The following is a 19,049-nucleotide window of genomic DNA, read 5'->3' as shown; positions in this document are numbered from 1 at the left end:
ATGGTTTTTTTATTAAGTCAAAATATATAGCATAACAACAAATAAAGTAATGTGCATGTTATCGTTAACAGAATAAATGTATCAATCAATAAAACTGAAGAAATATTCTTGAATTTCAGTGCAAACTTTCAGCATTATAAGTAAAATTCTGTTAACTAAAGTCAGTACTTTGAATAATATCTACAGTAATTGAGTAGAAGGGCATAGACCACACACCCAATTCTTCCTCTTAATATAAGTAAAATAACATTTTCAAGTATTTCATCTTGTATACACCTATATATGCAATGACATTTATAGAAGAAAAGGTCCAGATTTGGGAAAAACGACCCCCATTAAAAAACTCTAGGTACGGGCTTGCTTTTGAATTGGCCTTAATGTTTGCTCAGTCTTGGGGTATTGTTGATGTGCATTCAACCCAGCCTGTTATGGATAATATGTTAGGATGATATGGGGCCTTCTCACCTTGATAGCTGCTACTGTAAAGTAGTGGTTTTATACATTCAACTTACCTGTCAGATATATACATAGCTATTGACTCCGTCGCGCTGACAGAATTTCGAATTTCGCGCACACGCTACAGGTAGGTCAGGTGATCCACCGCGGCGCCGCTGGGTGGCGGGAATAGGAATCCATTCCCGTTTTCCATCAGATTTTTTCTGTCGGCCATACTGGCAACATCGTTGTTGGTATCTCCGGCTGGATTTCGTTTTTGGATACAATTGATCATCGTTTTGGACCCTTTGGTGACGTATTTGGATCGTTGTACTGGCATACGCTTTTGTGGATCGTTATTTGGATTTTGGCTTGGAATTTTCATCATGATGTCTGATTCTGGAAGTGTGGTGAGAATGTGTGTGAATGAAGGGTGCAAGGTGAGAATGCCGAAAGCTTCGGTTGATCCTCACACTGTATGTAAAAGATGCAGGAAGTATGAATGCTCGATGGATAACACTTGTCATGAATGTGAGAGTTTGAGTGCTGAAGGGTGGAAGTCTCTAACTTCTTATTTAAGGAAATTAGAGAAAGACCGGTTAAGGAAGTCATCTTCCAAAACCAAGCCTAGCTCTCAATCTTCAAGTGGTTTGGTGAGTAATATTGTACCCTCCTCTAACATTATGAACGCTCCTTGTAATATTTCAGGTCCTTCTCTGAATGCAGATCCTACGGACTCTGCTTCGGAGATAGCAAGCCTTAAAGCTGCGCTTATGAAAATGGAGCGTAAAATGGCTGCCATAGAAGGTAGCAAAGTAGTGCTGTGGAAAGTGATGTTAATTTCCCCAGTGAAGTGGAGGAGGCGTCTGATTGGCTTCACAACGCTCCCAGGCCTAGACCTCTTTCAAGCTCCCAAGCCCAGAGGAGAAGGAATGTCGAAAGCCTTACGGAGGTTATGGAGGATCCCCACCAGTCAGACGTCTCTTCGGCAGAATCTGTAACGTCACAGACTGCCAGAGAACGCATTAGAAAAAGCGTTCTACGTGAATGTTTTTCGTCATCGGAGAATTCCTCACCTAAAAGAGGATGGAGATCAGCGGATCGTTCTCGTCCCTTGAAGAGGATCTGGGAAGAATCGGGCATAAACTCGAGTCCGGAACGTTTTTCGGAGGACTCCCCGATAGAGAATAAGAAAGCAAAGGTTTTGGCTTCTCCCGATAAGTTGTGGGGAAGGGATGGAGAAGAAGGCTCTCCTTCCTCTCGTTTAGACCAGAGAGAAGAAACGACGAAGATATTAAAGGATATGCAAGAGTCGATTGCTTCTCTAGTCGGGGTTCTTTCGAGAGATCCTCCAAGAAGAAAGGATGTTAATCTTCCTGTGAAGAAGTCAAAAAACCCTTACTATCAACCTCCCAGAAAAGAAGATTCTTCTTTGGATGAAGGGTCTATTTTTCACAGACCCGCGAGTTCCGGGCGCGAGGCGCCAGCCAGGCGTGAAGCGCCAGCCGAGCGCGAAGCGCCAGCCAGGCGCGGAGCGCCAGTCAGCCGCAAAGAACTAACACGTAAGCGCGAGGCTCCAATCAGGCGCGACGCGGCAACCAGGCCCTATCCGATATCGCAGGAGACGACTAGGCGCGAGAAGCTGGCCAGGCGCGAGGAGCCAGCCGCGCGTGAGAATTCCTACAAGCAGGAAGAGACAATCAGGCGCGAGGCGCCATCCAGGAGCGTAGCGCCAGCCAGACGAGAAGCGCCAGCCAGGCGCGATGCGCCTACCAGGCGAGAAGCGCTAGCCAGGCGCGAGGCGCGAGGCGGCCGCGAAGAGACATACAGGCGCGAAGCGCCAGCCAGACGCGACGCGATAGACGGCCGCGAAGCGCCAACCAGACGTGAAGCGCAGTCGAGCGCGAGGCGCCAGCCGCGCAAGAGGAGCCAGCGAGGCGCAAGCGCTAGCCGAGCGTGAGGCGCCAACCGCGCGAGAAGATTCAACCAGGCGCGAAGCGCCAGTCAGGCGCAAGGCGCCAGCTGATCATGAAGAGCGGCAAGAGCGAGAAGTTATAAGGGGTAATAGAAGATCTTTTCATGTAATGTCTTCGGATAGCGAGTCTCCTACAAGTAGAAACCCTAATGCAAGGAAGCAACCTGGTACATCGAAGGTTACGGTTTAAACCTCCATGTCTCAGGATGTTTTGGTGGATAAGAAAGGGAGAACTTCTAGATCTGTCAGTCTCTCTCCTTCTAGGAGTATTTCTCCTATAGGGAATATGCCTACGGACAAAAAGAATCTAATAAAAGAGCTCGCTCTCCTTCTAGGATGGAGTTGGATGAAGTGTCGGAGGAAGAAACCCCGAACAATGAGGGGGTATCTAACTACAAAGTGTTAGCCTCTCTTCTCCTACAAGAATTTGGAGACTCTCTAAGTCCTGCAGCTCCTCCTTCCCCGAGATCTCTGTTCTCCAGTACGAAGGTTCCTAATCGTCTTCGTATTTAAAATTGAAACCAGCCATATCAATGAAGAAGGCTATTCAATCTTTAAATAATTGGATGAAGGTGAAGAAGGAAGCTCAGAAGACAGTTTTTTGCACTCCTCCATGTAAGCTCGGAGGTAGGAGGGGAATATGGTACAGGACAGAGGAAGCGATGGGCTTATGCTTCCATCTTCCGCGGAGGCGGATTTTTCAAGCTTGGTTGAAGCATCGAGAAGACATGCTTTGAATACAGCTAAAGCATATTGGAGCATGTCAGAATTGGATCAACACTCAAGGGACTTTTCCATGTACTAGAAGTTTTTAACTTCTTGGATTGGTCCCTTGGAGTGCTGGCCAAGAAGGCAAATGAACCAGATGTTTTAGAACCTGAAGTTTTACATTGCATTTTATCCTGTATGGATAAGGCGGTTCAGGATGGATCGGGAGAATTGTCATCTCTATTTGGAGCAGGAGTAGTGAAGAAGAGATCATTATTTGGTTCATTTCTAACCAAAGCGGTTTCTCCTTCACAAAGGTCAGCCCTGTTATACGCTCCTCTCTCGGATCACCTTTTCCCTTCGCACTTGGTGAAGGAGATTTCAAAGTCTCTTGCTGAAAAGGCAACCCAAGACTTATTAGTACAATCCTCCAAGAAATCAAGACCAACAGTACCAGTAGCGAAGAAGACTACTCGTACTCCGGTAGTGCCCTTTCGGAGAGGTTCCACCTCTCGTCCTCCAACGAAAAGGAAGACAGCAGAAAAGCGAGGAAGGTCCTCCTTTAGATCTTTCAAGAAATCAAAGTAGCAGCGAGGTCCTCCAAACATCTGTAGGGGCCAGGCTCCTAAACTTCGTAGGGGCATGGAAGATAAGGAAAGCCGATCCTTGGACGCTAGCAGTCTTGGGGAAAGGTTACGTTACATTATACCTTTTCAGGACAGACCACCTTTGTCGAATTCCCCAAAGGAACTGTCGGCGAAGTACAAGGACCCTGTTCTGAGGGAGACACTTCTTCAGATGGTGATAGGAATGAAGGACAAAGAGGCAATAGAAGAGGTTCAGGATCCTTCCTCTCCGGGGTTTTACAACCGCCTGTTTTTAGTTCCAAAGGCATCCGGGGGATGGAGGCCAGTCTTGGACGTGAGCATTCTGAACAAATATGTGGAAAAGAAAAAGTTCTCGATGGAGACTTCTGCCTCAGTACTTTCAGCCCTGCGAAGAGGAGACTGGATGGTCTCTCTAGACCTGCAGGATGCATATTTCCACGTTCCTATTCACCCGTCATCAAAGAAGTATTCTCAGGTTTGTGATTCAGGGAAAGTCTACCAGTTCAGGGCCTTGTGCTTCGGCCTCTCCACGGCTCCACAGGTATTTACGTACCTGATGCGGAACGTAGCCAGATGGCTACACCTGGAAGGCATAAGCGTCTCTCTGTACCTAGACGATTGGCTGATAAGAGCAAAATCCCAGGAACAATGTTTGGAGGATCTGAAGAAAACATTAGAATTGACAAAGGAATTAGGACTTCTCGTGAATCTCGAGAAATCGCAGATGACCCCCAGTCAGGACATAGTCTATTTTGGGTTGGGGATTCAGATGAATTCTCGGGATTTTCGGGTTTTTCCGTCCCAAGAAAGGATTCTTCGGGGGATTCAGAAAGTTACATCCTTCCTAAAGAAAGACAGGAGTTCAGCCAGGGAGTGGCTGAGCCTTCTAGGGACTCTTTCTTCCCTGGAACAATTTGTATCCCTAGGAAGACTTCATCTAAGGCCTCTACATTCTTCCTAAAGAGATCTTGGACTTGGAAGAAGGGCCATCTGTCGGACACTTTTCCGGTAACATTAGAGGCTGAAGAAACACCTAAAGTGGTGGCTGCTCCCACTCAAAGAGAACAAGGGAGTGTCCCTAGAGGTTCGGAACCCAAACCAAATCTTGTTCTCAGACGCTTCAGAAACGGGATGGGGAGCGACTCTAGGGGCAAGAGAAGTCTCTGGCAAATGGAAGAAAGTACAAAGAGATTGGCATATAAATGCCAAAGAACTATATGCAGTGTTTCTGGCATTAAAATTCTTCGAGTCAGAAGTAAGAAATCAAGTGATTCAAGTCAACGCAGACAACACCACGGCATTGGCTTATATAAAAAAACAGGGGGGGACGCACTCGTTTTCCCTATTCGAGATAACGAAGGATCTGTTGTCATGGACGGAGGAGAGGAATATTACCCTCCTGACCAGATTTGTGAAAGGGGAAAGAAATATCAGAGCAGACAGGCTCAGCAGGACAAAACAAGTTCTCCCCACGGAGTGGACTCTGCACGAGCAAGTCTGCCAAAGTCTGTGGAACCTGTGGGGAAGGCCGCAGATAGATTTGTTTGTGACGTTCCTGTCAAAGAGGATAGAGAACTTCTGCTCCTTAGTAGAAGACCCGAGAGCGATAGCGGTGGATGCCATGCTACTGGAGTGGTCGGGACTCGACGCTTACGCTTTCCCTCCATTCAAGTTGCTAGGAGTAGTGATGAAGAAGTTCGTAGCATCAACAGGGACGAGATTAACTCTCATCGCCCCGTTTTGGCCATCCCAAGATTGGTTCACAGAGGTACAGGAATGGACAGTAGACTACCCAAGATCTCTTCCAAACAGGATAGATCTTCTCAGACAACCCCACTTCAAGAGGTTCCATCAAAACCTCCCCGCTCTCGCTCTGACTGCCTTTCGACTATCGAAAGATTGGTCAGAGCGAGAGGCTTTTCAAGCAAGGCTTCGAAAGCAATTGCTAGAGCCCGGAGATCGTCAACTATCCGGGTCTATCAATCGAAGTGGGATGTGTTTAGAAGATGGTGTAGGAAGAATAAGCTGTCCTCCATCCGATACCTCTGTGACCAATATAGCAGATTTTCTGTTATTCCTGAGAGAGGAATCCAATCTGTCCGTAGCTACAATAAAGGGATATTGAAGTATGCTCTCAGCGGTATTTAGAAATAGAGGCTTAAACTTGGCAGAGGATAGAGATTTGCACGATCTCATAAGATCGTTCGAGACGTCAAAATCTATATCCTCTACTCCGCCAAGTTGGAATCTGGATGTTGTGCTCAAATTCCTTACATCGGAAAAATTTGAACCTCCCGACCGTGCCTCGTTCAGGGATTGGACGAGAAAGTGTGTTTTTCTCATAGCCTTAGCGACGGCTAAGAGAATAAGTGAAATCCATGCCCTAGATTCTCGGGTGGGTTTTAAGAAAGACGCAGCCATCTGTTCTTTTCAAACTCTGTTTTTGGCAAAAAATGAGAACCCTTCGAAACCATGGCCAAGGAGTTTGAGGTGAAAAGTCTTTCAAACTTAATGGGAGATGAAATTGAAAGAACTTTATGCCTGGTTAGAGCTCTTAGGTTCTATCTTAAAAAGAAAGAAGAGTTGAAGGCATGTAAACAAAGTCTATGGTGCGCAGTTCGGGACACGAAAAGACCAATGTCCAAGAATGCGCTAGCGTATTTTATTAGAAGTGTGATTATGGAAGCTCATAGCGATTGTGCAGAGGATTCCTTTAAATTATTACGAGTTAAAGCTCATGAGGTAAGAGCAGTGGCAACATCATTTTCATTCCAAAAGAATATGTCCATGAAGGACATTATTAATGCGACCTATTGGAGATGCAACTCGGTATTTGCATCCCACTATCTTAGAGATGTTAAAATTACCTACGACAAGTGCTTCTCTCTAGGTCCTTTTGTGTCTGCGGATACAGTGCTGGGACTGAGGACACATACCGATCCTTAAACTTTTATGAAAGTCTAATACTTCCATACCATACTGGTGGGATGGGCTCTAACTTTCTTACCTGACGGCTAGTTGTTGCACAGGCGGCCATGGCCTTGTTTAGTATAAGGAACTTTGAGTTTATCTTACAGGATAGGCTTGGATAAAAACGGTGTTCTTTGATTAACGGAGATCTCCACTAGTTGAGGCAGTTTTTGTGTTACTATTGGTAAAAAGTGCTTGGTGTCGCACAGGCGGCCATAGCCCTTGCTAGTGAGGAACTAGAAATGTGCCTTTTAAACGGAGTAGGATTAAAGACATTGCCTAAATTCGTACATGGACCTCTCCTTTTAAGACAGTATCAGGATTTTCTGCTGACAAGAGTGCTTGGGCTAGCACAGGCGGCTTTTTGGTGCTTTTGACAGTATGAGAATGTGCATAGGTCTTACAAGCGAGGTAGTACAAATTGAAATTATATTTGTTTATTTTTATTTTTATTTATTTTTCATAAAGAATTAGGTGTAAAATATTGTGATTGAGTTTTTTTTTGGTTGTTTGCAAGGAGTCTGGGGATGACTTCTTGCAATCTTAGATACAACATTTGGTTAGGTTAAGGTGATCAGGATCGGGATTGTGCTCCTTAGAAAAAGGTTCTTGTCATATAAGTGGGATTGAAACCCTTTGACATAGCCCTTATAGGATCGGCCAAGTAAGTGGATAAGACCCCTTTGGCAGACCTACAAGAACTCTTAGCAATAGATCAATATCTCGCTGAGGCTCTTGAGACTAAGCAGACTCCTGGGCATTAACCATGAAGTCTTCAGTCTAAACAGGTAGGAACCAAGGTTTTATGTTATTAATACCTACAACGATTGTTGTGTTTTCCTGTTAAATCAGTTATTAGCTGTAAAGTACCCTCCTCCAATGGTGTGAATCAGCTATGTATATTTCTGACAGGTAAGTTGAATGTATAAAAATGATATTGTTATGATACAATAAAGTTTTATACATACTTACCTGGCAGATATATACAATTAAACTACCCACCCAGCCTCCCCTCAGGAGACAGATGGTGTAGAAAAAATCTGATGGAAAACGGGAATGGATTCCTATTCCCGCCACCCAGCGGCGGCGCGGTGGATCACCTGACCTACCTGTAGCGTGTGCGCGAAATTCGAAATTCTGTCGGCGCGACGGAGTCAATAGCTATGTATATATCTGCCAGGTAAGTATGTATAAAACTTTATTGTATCATAACAATATCATGTTTGAGTAAAAACAAATGCATAATTTTAAAAGCAAAGTTGATTTTATGTCCATACATGTTACTTTACTAAAAGCGGACCTTCTGTCAAACCCACTTCTCTCAACACTGAAAATCTTTTATAGGAGTGCATGATTTCATTTCTGAACAGTTGGAAATTGTGTTCTTTCTTGAATTTTGGAATGTCTGGAGGGTTTCATACTGCATTGTACAAAAAGAAAAAATCAGTTGTGGCTTTTAAATGTTATATTTATTATTATCATTCAGAAGATGAATCTAGTTCATATGGAACAATCTTACAGAGGCCACTGACTTAAATTTCAGTTTTCCAAATAATATGGTGTTCCAGTGAAAGAAGTAACAGAAGGAAATGCAGAAAGAGGCGATTGATTAGTTATTAGAAGAAATGAACTAATCAATAAATAAATAGAAAAAAGGCAGTAAATGATTAAAATTAGCATATCAGTGCATTGCTTCATTTAATGAACTTTTTAAGGTTCCAGTGCACAGCATCCTCAGGGAAACTGTTCCACTGTGCAATGGGTGGTGAGGAATCAAGGACCTCTGAAAATCTGGTCACTTGCCAGGAAAGAGGATCAAAGATCAATTGTGAGTGTGGAAAAGTCATTGTTGAAAAAACCTTAAGAAAAATTGACAAACGAGAGACCGTGCGTCAGTGGTCCAGGTCATAACTGCTGTTGTAAGGACACAAACCTACCACGACAGACCACTATCTGGAACAGATAAATCTCTGGCAGATGCAGACATCCACACTGGAGCAGTAGTATATGAGGCTTTAGGCACAATACCTAACTTCTGACTTCTGCTCAGTATTTGCTTTCACTTTCATTACATGTTTCTCAAAAAATAATATTTGGGTCAAAAGTTACGCCAAGTATGGTTGAAGCTTCAGACTCATTCAGCAGAGTCCCATCCACTTGAAGGGTAGGATGGGGTGGAAAATCAGTAGTTTTTCATTTTGTTGGAGTTCAGCTTCATATCCTACACATATTCATATTGTTCATAATATAGAAATAGTAGCCTTTTTAGAAATTATTTAAAAACCAATGAAATTTCCAGTTTTCTAATTAATGTAAATGGTTTTTATTATTGTTACAGATAACCAAAGGCACAGGAGATAAACGATCAGACCTTGACTTCATTTTCGGGAAGTTAATTGGTGAAGGAAGTTTTTCAAGTGTAAGTATTTTGCCTTAGTTTGGTAGGAATATTGTTTAGGTTTAATATCTGTTATGCATTCCAAAGGAAATTAATAGTGCCAGGTAAGTTTACATTTAATACAGTACATTTCTCCCAGTAAACCTTCAGAATTACAGTTTTAAAAACCACTAATTGTTCCAAACAATTTGGTGTGAACGTCTGTTTTAGTCATAGGTAATTGGCAGGTGAGGTGCTTATGCCATTTTTTATCATTATTTATTTTAACTGTAATTCAGAAAGATGGCAGATTCAGGTTCTTTCCAGATCAGCATAAAGGGTCTCCAGATTAAGATGATCTGGATTAATTAGGTTTTTCTTTTTGGTCAGCTTTTTAGCAAGCATAGTATTTTTTGTTGTTATTGCCAATAGAACTGGTTAGATTGAATGATTGCTATGTATTTATCTGGGTGAATGTTACTTGAAAGTAAACATAAAATGTGCTGATTATGTGAGAAAGTGAACCAGGATTTTTTTTATTATTATTATTATTATAAAACTATATCTTTTCATCAACAGCTTGTTAGGTGATGGTAAAATTACACTTACATGTTTTTCATCCACAGCTGCTTGGGTTTTGTAGTAGTTTTGTAAATTTCCCTGTGAATGGATTGTGAGTTTAGTAAAAATTTTCTCTAAATAACATGTATCAGGGCCAACTGAAGACTGCTTAGTTTCATATTCCCCCTGAAGTAACACTGGAGTCAGGATTTATTGAGATTTCCCAAGTATTTCCAATTTTAGAGGAAATCTACAAGAAGATTTCTCTGCATTACTTTGTTGGATTTGGATGCCGAATGTGATGCTAGAGAAGATATTAAGTTTAAATTAGTCTGTGGCAAGTCAGAAATTACTGTATTGTATTTTGCCGATGGTGGGGTCTTCTGAGAAACTTCAGAAATGTCTTAAGGCATCTTCTTCAGTTTTGCCAAACCCTTTGTCTTCGGGTAAGAATTTGGGTATGTTCAAGTTTCATAGCTGGAAGTTATCCAGCAAAGCTTTTGCAGTAGAGACTTTTCAGCAGAATCATTAAAGCTATCTTCTGACATTGGCGGGATATGCTTTTACCCTCTTCCAAGCAAAGTTGAATAACTACTGTAGTTGGTATAGTCAAAGTTGTATATGGGCCTTTTCAGTGTGGAAAGGAAGATCTTCATTTTTTGGGTTATGGCAGTATTATTTTTTACTCACTACTTATTATGCTGAGTTCCCTCCTCCATATCCCACCTTCCTTGGAACTTTCTGCTCTCCTTCACAGAAAGTTGTGACCTTCTCCTTGGGCTACTTTTTGAATGTAGGCAATTAAAAATAGTGGATTTGTTCAAACCATTTTGTTTTAATTTTAACAAATTTATTTCAGAACTCTCCAAGTTGTGTTCACTATATAACCTGCTAACTTTGCATCTTTATTTCATTTATATATATCTTGTGTCATGGCTGATTGGCCAAATTCAGAAGTTTACACTATGCCTCTTATGCACTTCATTACTTGATATCATATAGGACATTCTACTTAGCAAGGTGCTGCCATAAACCAGGCTTAATCTAAGCCCACCAACATACAAATCTCAAGTGCATTCTTGAAAGAATCTAGAAGTTGAGATGTTAATCAGCACATAGGCAAGAACTGTTAAATGTTTATCATTCTATTTTTTTTATTTGGACTTGTCAGAGTTGCAGTTTAAGGGTTTGATCACATTATTTCAAGATCTTGTTACCAGGTTATTTGTTAAGGTGCTTGAACCAAACCCTAAGCTGGTTATTTTGCCCTTAGGCTGGTGCTCTAGACAAGCTCTGAAAATGGTTACAACATAGTGAACAAATAATGAGCTGAAAATCTCTTACCTAAGTAAATCTAATGTGCAGAAATTGTTTATTGTACTCTTATGATTCCATGGTTTTCAAGAAGTCATTTCCAGCATCGATAAGCCAAGAAGAGTATGGTGAATCAATACCAGAACTAAAGCACGGACTTCTCTCTAGCTTTACTACCTGATCCCGTTCAACAGTTATCTTATTTCTGACTAGCCAATAGCTTTAACTCACGGTGGTATGCGTTAATAAACAATTTGTATTGTGTTAGAAAGTGAATCTGTTTTGGAAGTTCTTATTATTTGGAATGAATCTTACTCGCTGTCAAAGTTAGCTCATATCTTCATGCTGTTAGGTGCAAAGATATAAGCTAACTTTAGCGGTAGGTAAGTAGTATCCAGACAATTTTCTCGTAAAAATTGTAAAACATATGTCTTATTGTAATTCAGTTATTTAAATAGATAATGTGATCGTTTAAATTTTACAAATACCTAATTAAGTATTGTTTATTTGACAGGTGTACCTTGCAAAGGATATTCATACTAATCAAGAATATGCTGGTGAGTATGATGTAATTAATTTGTTCATTTGTTTTCTAAAAAAATTAATGAATTTTGTCAATGGTAAGAAGTTAGAAGACCAAAGTAACTACTTAAGATATCAGTAAATAATACAGGGCTAAATAAGGTATTGGAAGTTATTATTATATTGTTAAAATAGTTCAACCATACCACTAAGGTGATTAACTGCTCTCATAGGGCTGGCCCAAAGGATTAAAATGAAATGTTGTACCAGGTCTAAGCCATAGGCTAAGCACTGTGACTAAGGCTGCATGTACACAAGTGAATCAAATTGATTCAATTCATGAAGAATCAACACGATTCATGATTCGTCTTGATTTGCACACTAATTTCAATGTAACTGTTTACACCAAGTGAATTTAGTCAATTTAAATCATGCTGATTAATGGCAATTCAGAGTCACTGATTGGTTCGGACCCATTTTTTTCATCAGGCAAGGCAAATCAGCCGAATAGTAAGCACTATGCTAGCGGACGTCCTAGTCAATTTAGTACGAGAACTTGCTATATATGATCCTAGTGATCCTATGCACTGCGAACAGGATGCCACAGCTGCTATATGGAAGGATCTTGTTACTAAAATGAAATCATAAAATTTTTCTGGATTATTCTCCAAATCTGGGGAACATATGTCCAAAGCTCCCAAATTCAGTTCTTTCAGCATTAATTTCATGCACCCATATTTATTGTTGATGCCTACACCTATGCTGCCTCAGCCACATCAACGCTGCTATTTCAGCATCTACGTCCATACTCCCCCAAGACAGCCTTGGTACTGCCTGTTGAGTGGTAACTCAGACTCAGTCTGTGGGAACTTTACTGGTTCAAAATGAATTGAGTCAAAGGATTCTTCAGGAATTAACTTGATTCGATTTGCCTGGTGTAAACACAGTCTAAATGATGAATGAATAATGAAATTTTAAATAAGAAATATGCAAAAAGGCATATGCTTCCACACTAGAACACATGCACACATTACATACATTTACTCACAGTTTCCTTCTGTACAGGTATTTAAAGTAAATGTAATACAGGTATACTCCTCATTTAACAATGTACTGTACTCATTTTACAACAACTCGGAGTTACGACGACAACATGAAGAGAGAGAAAAAAACATAGAATGAAAATAAAAACATTGCCAATGGTGGCTAAGAGAAAGGCTATTCAGTGCCAATAATCTAGCCTACCCTAGGTTTTGAAAACCTTGAAATCTATGGCTAAGACGATAGATAAGGCTTTAATATACATTGTAAAGAAGAGCTATACAGTTGAACCTCTTAAAGTCGGCATTCTATGGTCTGTGAATTCCCCTGGTCGGCTTGATTCAGCTGCCATTAGTTCGTTGTGTGGCCGAATGGGTGGCGTCACATTTGTTTACAGCTTCAAGACAACAAAACTTATGCCATATCTCCTTTGCTTCAGTGCGAATAATTTTTAGTAATGGAAAGAAAATGTGTGAAGTCAAATGTTTTTTATATTAGCTCGAAAATATATTTGATAATTTTTATACTTGAAAGACTTATATGTAATACAGTTTGATAATTTTTATACTTGAAAGACTTACATGTAATACAGTTTGATAATTTTTATACATGAAAGACTTACATGTAATACAGTTTGATCATTTTTTATACAACTGTGTATTTACATACATATTCGATATGTCACCCATGAGATCAGATGATACCAGAGGTTAGAAGTTCAAGCATACATCTTCATCAGTGCTAGAAAATGCTTATCCCCTTGGCGAATAGTTTAGTGTTCACTTTCCTCAATGGATGGCATTTTGCTTTGTGTATGTTTTGAACGGCGGCATTCAAATGCCCCGTGATCGCCGAAATTCATTCATTATATTTTTCATCTCACTACCCTCTATACTAAAAATAAATGATGAAGAAACTAATATAGAATATGAAAGTCACTGCTAAATGTGGCCCCCATGTGGATAATCTCTCATTTCAGAAATATATTCAGTCTTAGTTTGATTTTTTTTGTGCCCTTATGAAAACAAACTATTGCTTCACTTATTTCTGTGCCTAGTTCACAGGTTTAAAGGCGTTACTGCAAATTTGTCTTTTGAAGGTCTTGTTACCTGCAGTAACAGTAAGTAGCCTTCAGGTGGGGATAAGGGTACACGCCTCTCAGTTTCCCATTTACTATTTTCCTGTGTCTTTGCTCAACATTTTCTCTTTTTTTATTTTTGTTCTTCCTCTTTTTACTTTATTTTTAGTAACCTCAAATGTACTTGATTTTTAGTAGCCGCATCATATTGTTCTTGTAGCTTCCCTCTGCCATGGCAGTCCAGCTAATACCTGTATGCAGTTGTGACTGCTTGGGAATCTGTATGCGGTAACCTTTGCAGCCTTTGAGAACCATAAAGAACCTATTCATTTATCATTGTAAGTAATGATTCAGAATACAAGTTGCTTTTCTTTTCTCTTGTTTTTAAATTATTTTCACTCCGTAGTGAGCTAGTGCCGTCAGTGTAGGCATTACTTAGGGTTCTTTGCGGTGTGCCTTTGGCCCCTAGCTACAACCTCTATCGTTCCTTTTACTGTGCCTCCTATCATATTTTCTTTCTTCCATCTTACTTTCCACCTTCTTGTAACAATTGATTCATAGTGCAACTGCGAGGTTTACCTCCTGTTACACCTTTAAAACTTTTTACTGTTAATGACTTTGCGCACGGCTACCAATCTGGTGGTCTGAGTTTGATTCTCGGGTCGGCCAACGCGAAATCAGAGGAATTTATTTCTGGTGATAGAAATTCATTTCTCTATGTATTGTGGTTTGGATCTCACAATAGGCTGTAGGTCCTGTAGCTAGGTAACCAAATGGTTCCTAGCCACGTAAAAATATCTAATCCTTCGGGCCAGCCCTAGGAGAGCTGTTAATCAGCTCAGTGGTCTGGTAAAACTAAGATATACTATATACTATTATAATAATTTCTGTTTCAGTAGTGAATGACCTTATAGGTCCCAGTGTTTGGCCTTTGGCCTAAATTCTATATTCAATTCAATTCAATTATTTTCAGTTATCATGGATAACTGGAAACACCACTTATTTGTTTGAGTTCTGTACAAGAGCCTTTAATGAATACTGTAGGTCAGTCGTTACTGCTTAGCTTGACTGAATTGATAAGCTAAAAGCTTTCAAGTTAGACATATTTGAAGGTGATGGTGAACCTTTACCTCATATGAGCTTCATTGCCAAGGGAATAAGAGATGGCAATGCACAAGTCATGGCTGTCAGCCATTCCTCACTTTTTTTTTTTTTGTAGTAGTAGTTCAAAGCCTCTTGGCTGTGAACATATTGATACCTGCTATCAATGATTATGTCTCCAGGATTTTTTTGAATAATTTTGAGTATTTCAGCAGTGCAACAACATAAGTGTAACCATAGTTAATACTGTACCTAATTAATGATGCAAACTAGCAAATGAAATGGTTATTACTGTAGCTAATTCCTCATATGTTATGCAAAATATACGTAAGATAAAAGGGTCTTTAAAGACTGCCCAGTATGGTGAAAAAATAACTTAGTAAATGACCTCTTTGCTAATTAATTAAATAAACAATGTACTATTCATGCATGACTTGGCTTACCAGTGAAGTCAGTGCACCTACACTACATCATCATCTGCTAAACAAAAATGAGGTGGTAAGCCCCAAAAAATATGTAAGCATTTAAGGTTAAGCATAAAGTCAATCAATATACAAAAGTATAAATACTACAACAAATGTCAAATACATAAGTGCAAAATTAAAAACATCATGCAAAGAGTATTGAGCATGTATTTATGAACATTGAAAGCAAACACTAAACAACAAAGGAGTGAGGGAAGTTTGTGAAAAATAGACCTAAAAACTTCGAACATAGACATAACCCTAGTTATATAAACAAAATCAAAAGTTAGGAGGCGGAGGAAGAAAAACTGAGTGGGCTGGAACTATGAAAATGAACTTCTATACCTACTGTTTACTCAAATATTACAATGAAAACTGCTGTACCAAGAGTACCAGAAAAGATAAATAAAGTTTGGATATTTCTGTTGACTGAGACCAGTTCACCAAACACATGGAAAGGGAGGCAGTTTGCAATGGGGGACTTTGAAATCTGTATGCACATGTGCAGAGGTACTTACTGGCTATGATTTCCTTTATATATAAAAGTATGTTAAATTGGAGATTTTGGTAAAAATGAAATAGGGTGAAATTCCAAGTTATGTAATGGGACAATGGTAAAACAAATAATTTTCAAAAGTAATTTATATCTTTGTACATTGCCTTACACTGAAGTTTAGCCTTCCCAGTATCTGAATGCTCACATAGGTGATGACAAGATCAAAAGTTTCAGATGGGAGAGTAGAGTTTTACCAGCAATCTTTCACCCACTGAGAATTAAAAACTGTATTTTCTATGTACACTCCTTATTTGTCACCCCCTTCAGGTAATATTCTGATAGGGATATGTTTTGAAAAAACTTCTTTCTATGTACGTACATCCTCACTTGTCACTCAAATAATGTTCTGATAGGTATTTATTTGTAAAAATATTGTTTTGTATGTACATTAATCATTTGTCATCCCCTTCAGATGATATTGTGATATATGTTCGTTTGGAAAAAATTAGTTTTGTATGTACATTCCTCATTTGTCACTTCTTTCAGATAATATTCAGATGGGTATTAGTTTTGAAAAGCTTGTTTTCTATTCACATTCATCTATTACTCATTTTAGATAATACTCTAATAGGAGGTATTTGTTTTGAATTTTTTTTTTTTACGCATTTCTCATTTGTCACCCCTTTCAGATAATATTCTGATAGATATTTGTTTTGAATTTTTTTGTTTGTTTTGAAAGCTGGATTGATACTTTAGTAGTGTTTCATTATTTTATTTCTTGCAGATTATCGGCATCTGAACTCATAATGTTATGTTCTTTTTTAATTTTTCAGTGAAAGTGTGTGAAAAACAGTTAATAATAAGAGAGAAGAAAGTACAGCAAATTACAAGAGAGAAGGATGTTATGAATATTCTGAATAGTAACCAGAACCCATCTGCTCCGTTTTTTGTAAAGTTATCATATGCATTCCAAGGCGATTATAAGCTTTGTATCCTTTTTGTACTCTACCTGTAGTTGGTATATTATAATGTGTGATTTTCTATTACCACAATTTACGCTATTTATAGCATGCTTGAGGATCATAATCTTTATTTCATGTTTAATATAAGACCTCATTTTACTATATGTTCCTGAAAATGTTTAGTCCGCATTTAGTATGAGTGGTAGTTAACGACTGAAGGTTGTCTTCTGTTTCTCACTATGTTAGTCTTTTAATGATAGTATTTGATTTATGTATTGTAATGTGAATATATTATTAAAGTCTTATATGAAAAAGTTAATGGTGTCAGTTGTAGGCGTTTCTGTTCGATTGCCTGCCTCTGGTCTTTCAACTGGCCGGCACCTGACTCCGTTCACCAGGTAACCATTCTTCAGTATCGGCTTCCTGTCATGAGCCTTCTTAGAAGCCGCTGCCACTGACTTTTCTTCATCCGTCAGAGTCTCACCAGGAGTTAGGAGTTTGGCTTTAGTTGGAAAGGAGCAAGACAAGCACCTCTTCTCTTTCTCCCTCTCAGGCTTTGGTGAACTGTGCCTCCCTGTTGAAGAGAAACATCACCTTGATTTGTCTCTAAGCTTGTCCTTTGAGGATAAGGACAGTGGAGAGGATTTTTAGTGATTTTTGCTCTTGCCTTTGGATCTCTAGAAAGAGAGCTCTTTTGCTCCTCCCCTACAGGAAGTCCACACATTAACGATCAGCCCCGATTTTCCCATCCAGATCTTCATCACTTCCTCAGAACACAATCATCATTGCAGAGTCCTGTTTTGGCTTTCAGCCTCAACTTTTGGAATTTTTGAGCTTTTTCCGTCTGCCAAGAAAGTTTTCAGATGGCCTGCAAGTTTCTATAGCTTGGAAACTTACTGGACGACCCTCTGGGGACTTGTCGTCCACCATGAGAGTCTTGTTTTTTCATCCAGTACAGAGGTATCCAGTGCAGACAAGCACGGTAATAGGTTTTTGTTTCATCACGCAATTACAATTGCTGTTTTTTGCTTCCTGTCAAGAGGTAGGGAGGCTAGCTTCATCTCCCAGCCTTCCTACATTTTCACTTTGGTTCTTGTGTGATGTATGTTGTGACATCACCAATCTCGTAGGGAGAGACTGTGCGGCTTCTGCTGGCAACCGCACGTTTGCTGCCAAACTACCTCCCACGTTCTGCATCGCTGTAAACATCGAATTTGATGGTGTAGCCGCGGCATTATTTCCCATAAATTGCAAGCCAGGGGGATGAGGAACATTCAGCGCTGCCGGACCCTACTGGAACCGTGACGCCATATAATGCGCAAGCAAATCATCCAAGGTTGGTACGCCTGGTAGGCCTAGTGCTGACCACGTACCGTCCAACCTATGCGCTTCGGAAGCCGGCGTCTGGAACAAAGATGGCGATGCTCCTTCTCTACCTGCTGGGAACAAAGGAGCGTGCATATTATGCATAAAATTACCCAAAACCCCTCCTGACGTTTCCGATAATGAATCGCTAGGAGAAACCGAAGGGGTATGGGACAAATCAAAAGCAGGGGGAGAAACATATGGAGCAGCCTGGTTTATTGCCGATACAAAAAGAAGCCGGTAAGGTTTGGTCATCCAAAGGTGGCGTCACCACCTTCCTTTTGTATTGGCCTTTCTCATAGAACTTTTTCCACTGTTCCACCGACCAACCCTGACAAACAGAACAAACTGAAAACCGGCTTTAAATCAGATAGACAGTAAACACGTCTTATCTTAAAGGCGGTAGGAAAATAACTGATGGGTCACAGGTCGCCGTGGGCATTCTGGGTATACATGCCCCGTGACCTGGTATAGATGCCAATAGTCCCTGGATCTCACAAGTGTAATTTTAATTCTACCGGTTTCCAGCTTGGCGCTAGTAAATCCTAATGTTAAGACCGAAGGTTTGTTAGTTATGAAAAATACAAATTAGTTACAAATTTGGTATTTTCCTGGCACCAACCAACTAGCACCGGGCGCCAATTCCCAAACGTCCACCCCCTCTTCCAGAGTGCTTGGCACCGTTTGTGCACATCTTACTCTGCTGAGTGCTCAATGCCCTATCACAGGCTAATTTACTTTTTTTTTTTTTTTTTTTTTTTTTGAGTATTGTGTTTGACCTACAGAGTTGTCACATCCTGATTTTGGGCTAGGCCTATTTTTTGCCATGCCTAGATTGTAGTGGATTATAGACTTTGCAGCCCTATTTGAGTTTGCCAGATATAAGCTCTGTTCCACGTACAGCTCCATCCACATATGCTTCAGGCTGCATGTGGTACTGTCAGTCCACACGTGCCTCAGATTTCACAGCGAGTCCACACTTTGTCTACACATACACTGAGCAATCGAAGCACTACCCGCAAAATTTGTGTTTAGGTTGCCGTTATTGGAAAACTAATAGCTATTTAATTAC

The 19,049-nt window shown here is 40.2% G+C and overlaps 1 protein-coding gene across 4 annotated transcripts in view; it reads left to right on the top strand.

Annotated features, from left to right (window-relative positions):
• LOC135208812 (3-phosphoinositide-dependent protein kinase 1-like) overlaps positions 1-19,049 on the top strand; it is a 106,376-nt gene that overhangs the window by 22,382 nt on the left and 64,945 nt on the right. For all 4 annotated transcript variants that reach the window (XM_064241351.1, XM_064241350.1, XM_064241352.1 and 1 more), the window contains 3 exons: positions 9,035-9,115; positions 11,463-11,505; positions 16,484-16,639. In XM_064241351.1, the coding sequence (XP_064097421.1) occupies positions 9,035-9,115; positions 11,463-11,505; positions 16,484-16,639 (280 nt within the window). The remainder of the gene's footprint in view (positions 1-9,034; positions 9,116-11,462; positions 11,506-16,483; positions 16,640-19,049) is intronic.

The sequence above is a fragment of the Macrobrachium nipponense genome, chromosome 35 (assembly GCF_015104395.2).
Source record: "Macrobrachium nipponense isolate FS-2020 chromosome 35, ASM1510439v2, whole genome shotgun sequence".
Taxonomy (NCBI): domain Eukaryota; kingdom Metazoa; phylum Arthropoda; class Malacostraca; order Decapoda; family Palaemonidae; genus Macrobrachium; species Macrobrachium nipponense.
The sequence above is the reverse complement of the archived record's forward strand: the minus strand, read 5'-3'. Positions and strand labels throughout refer to the sequence as shown.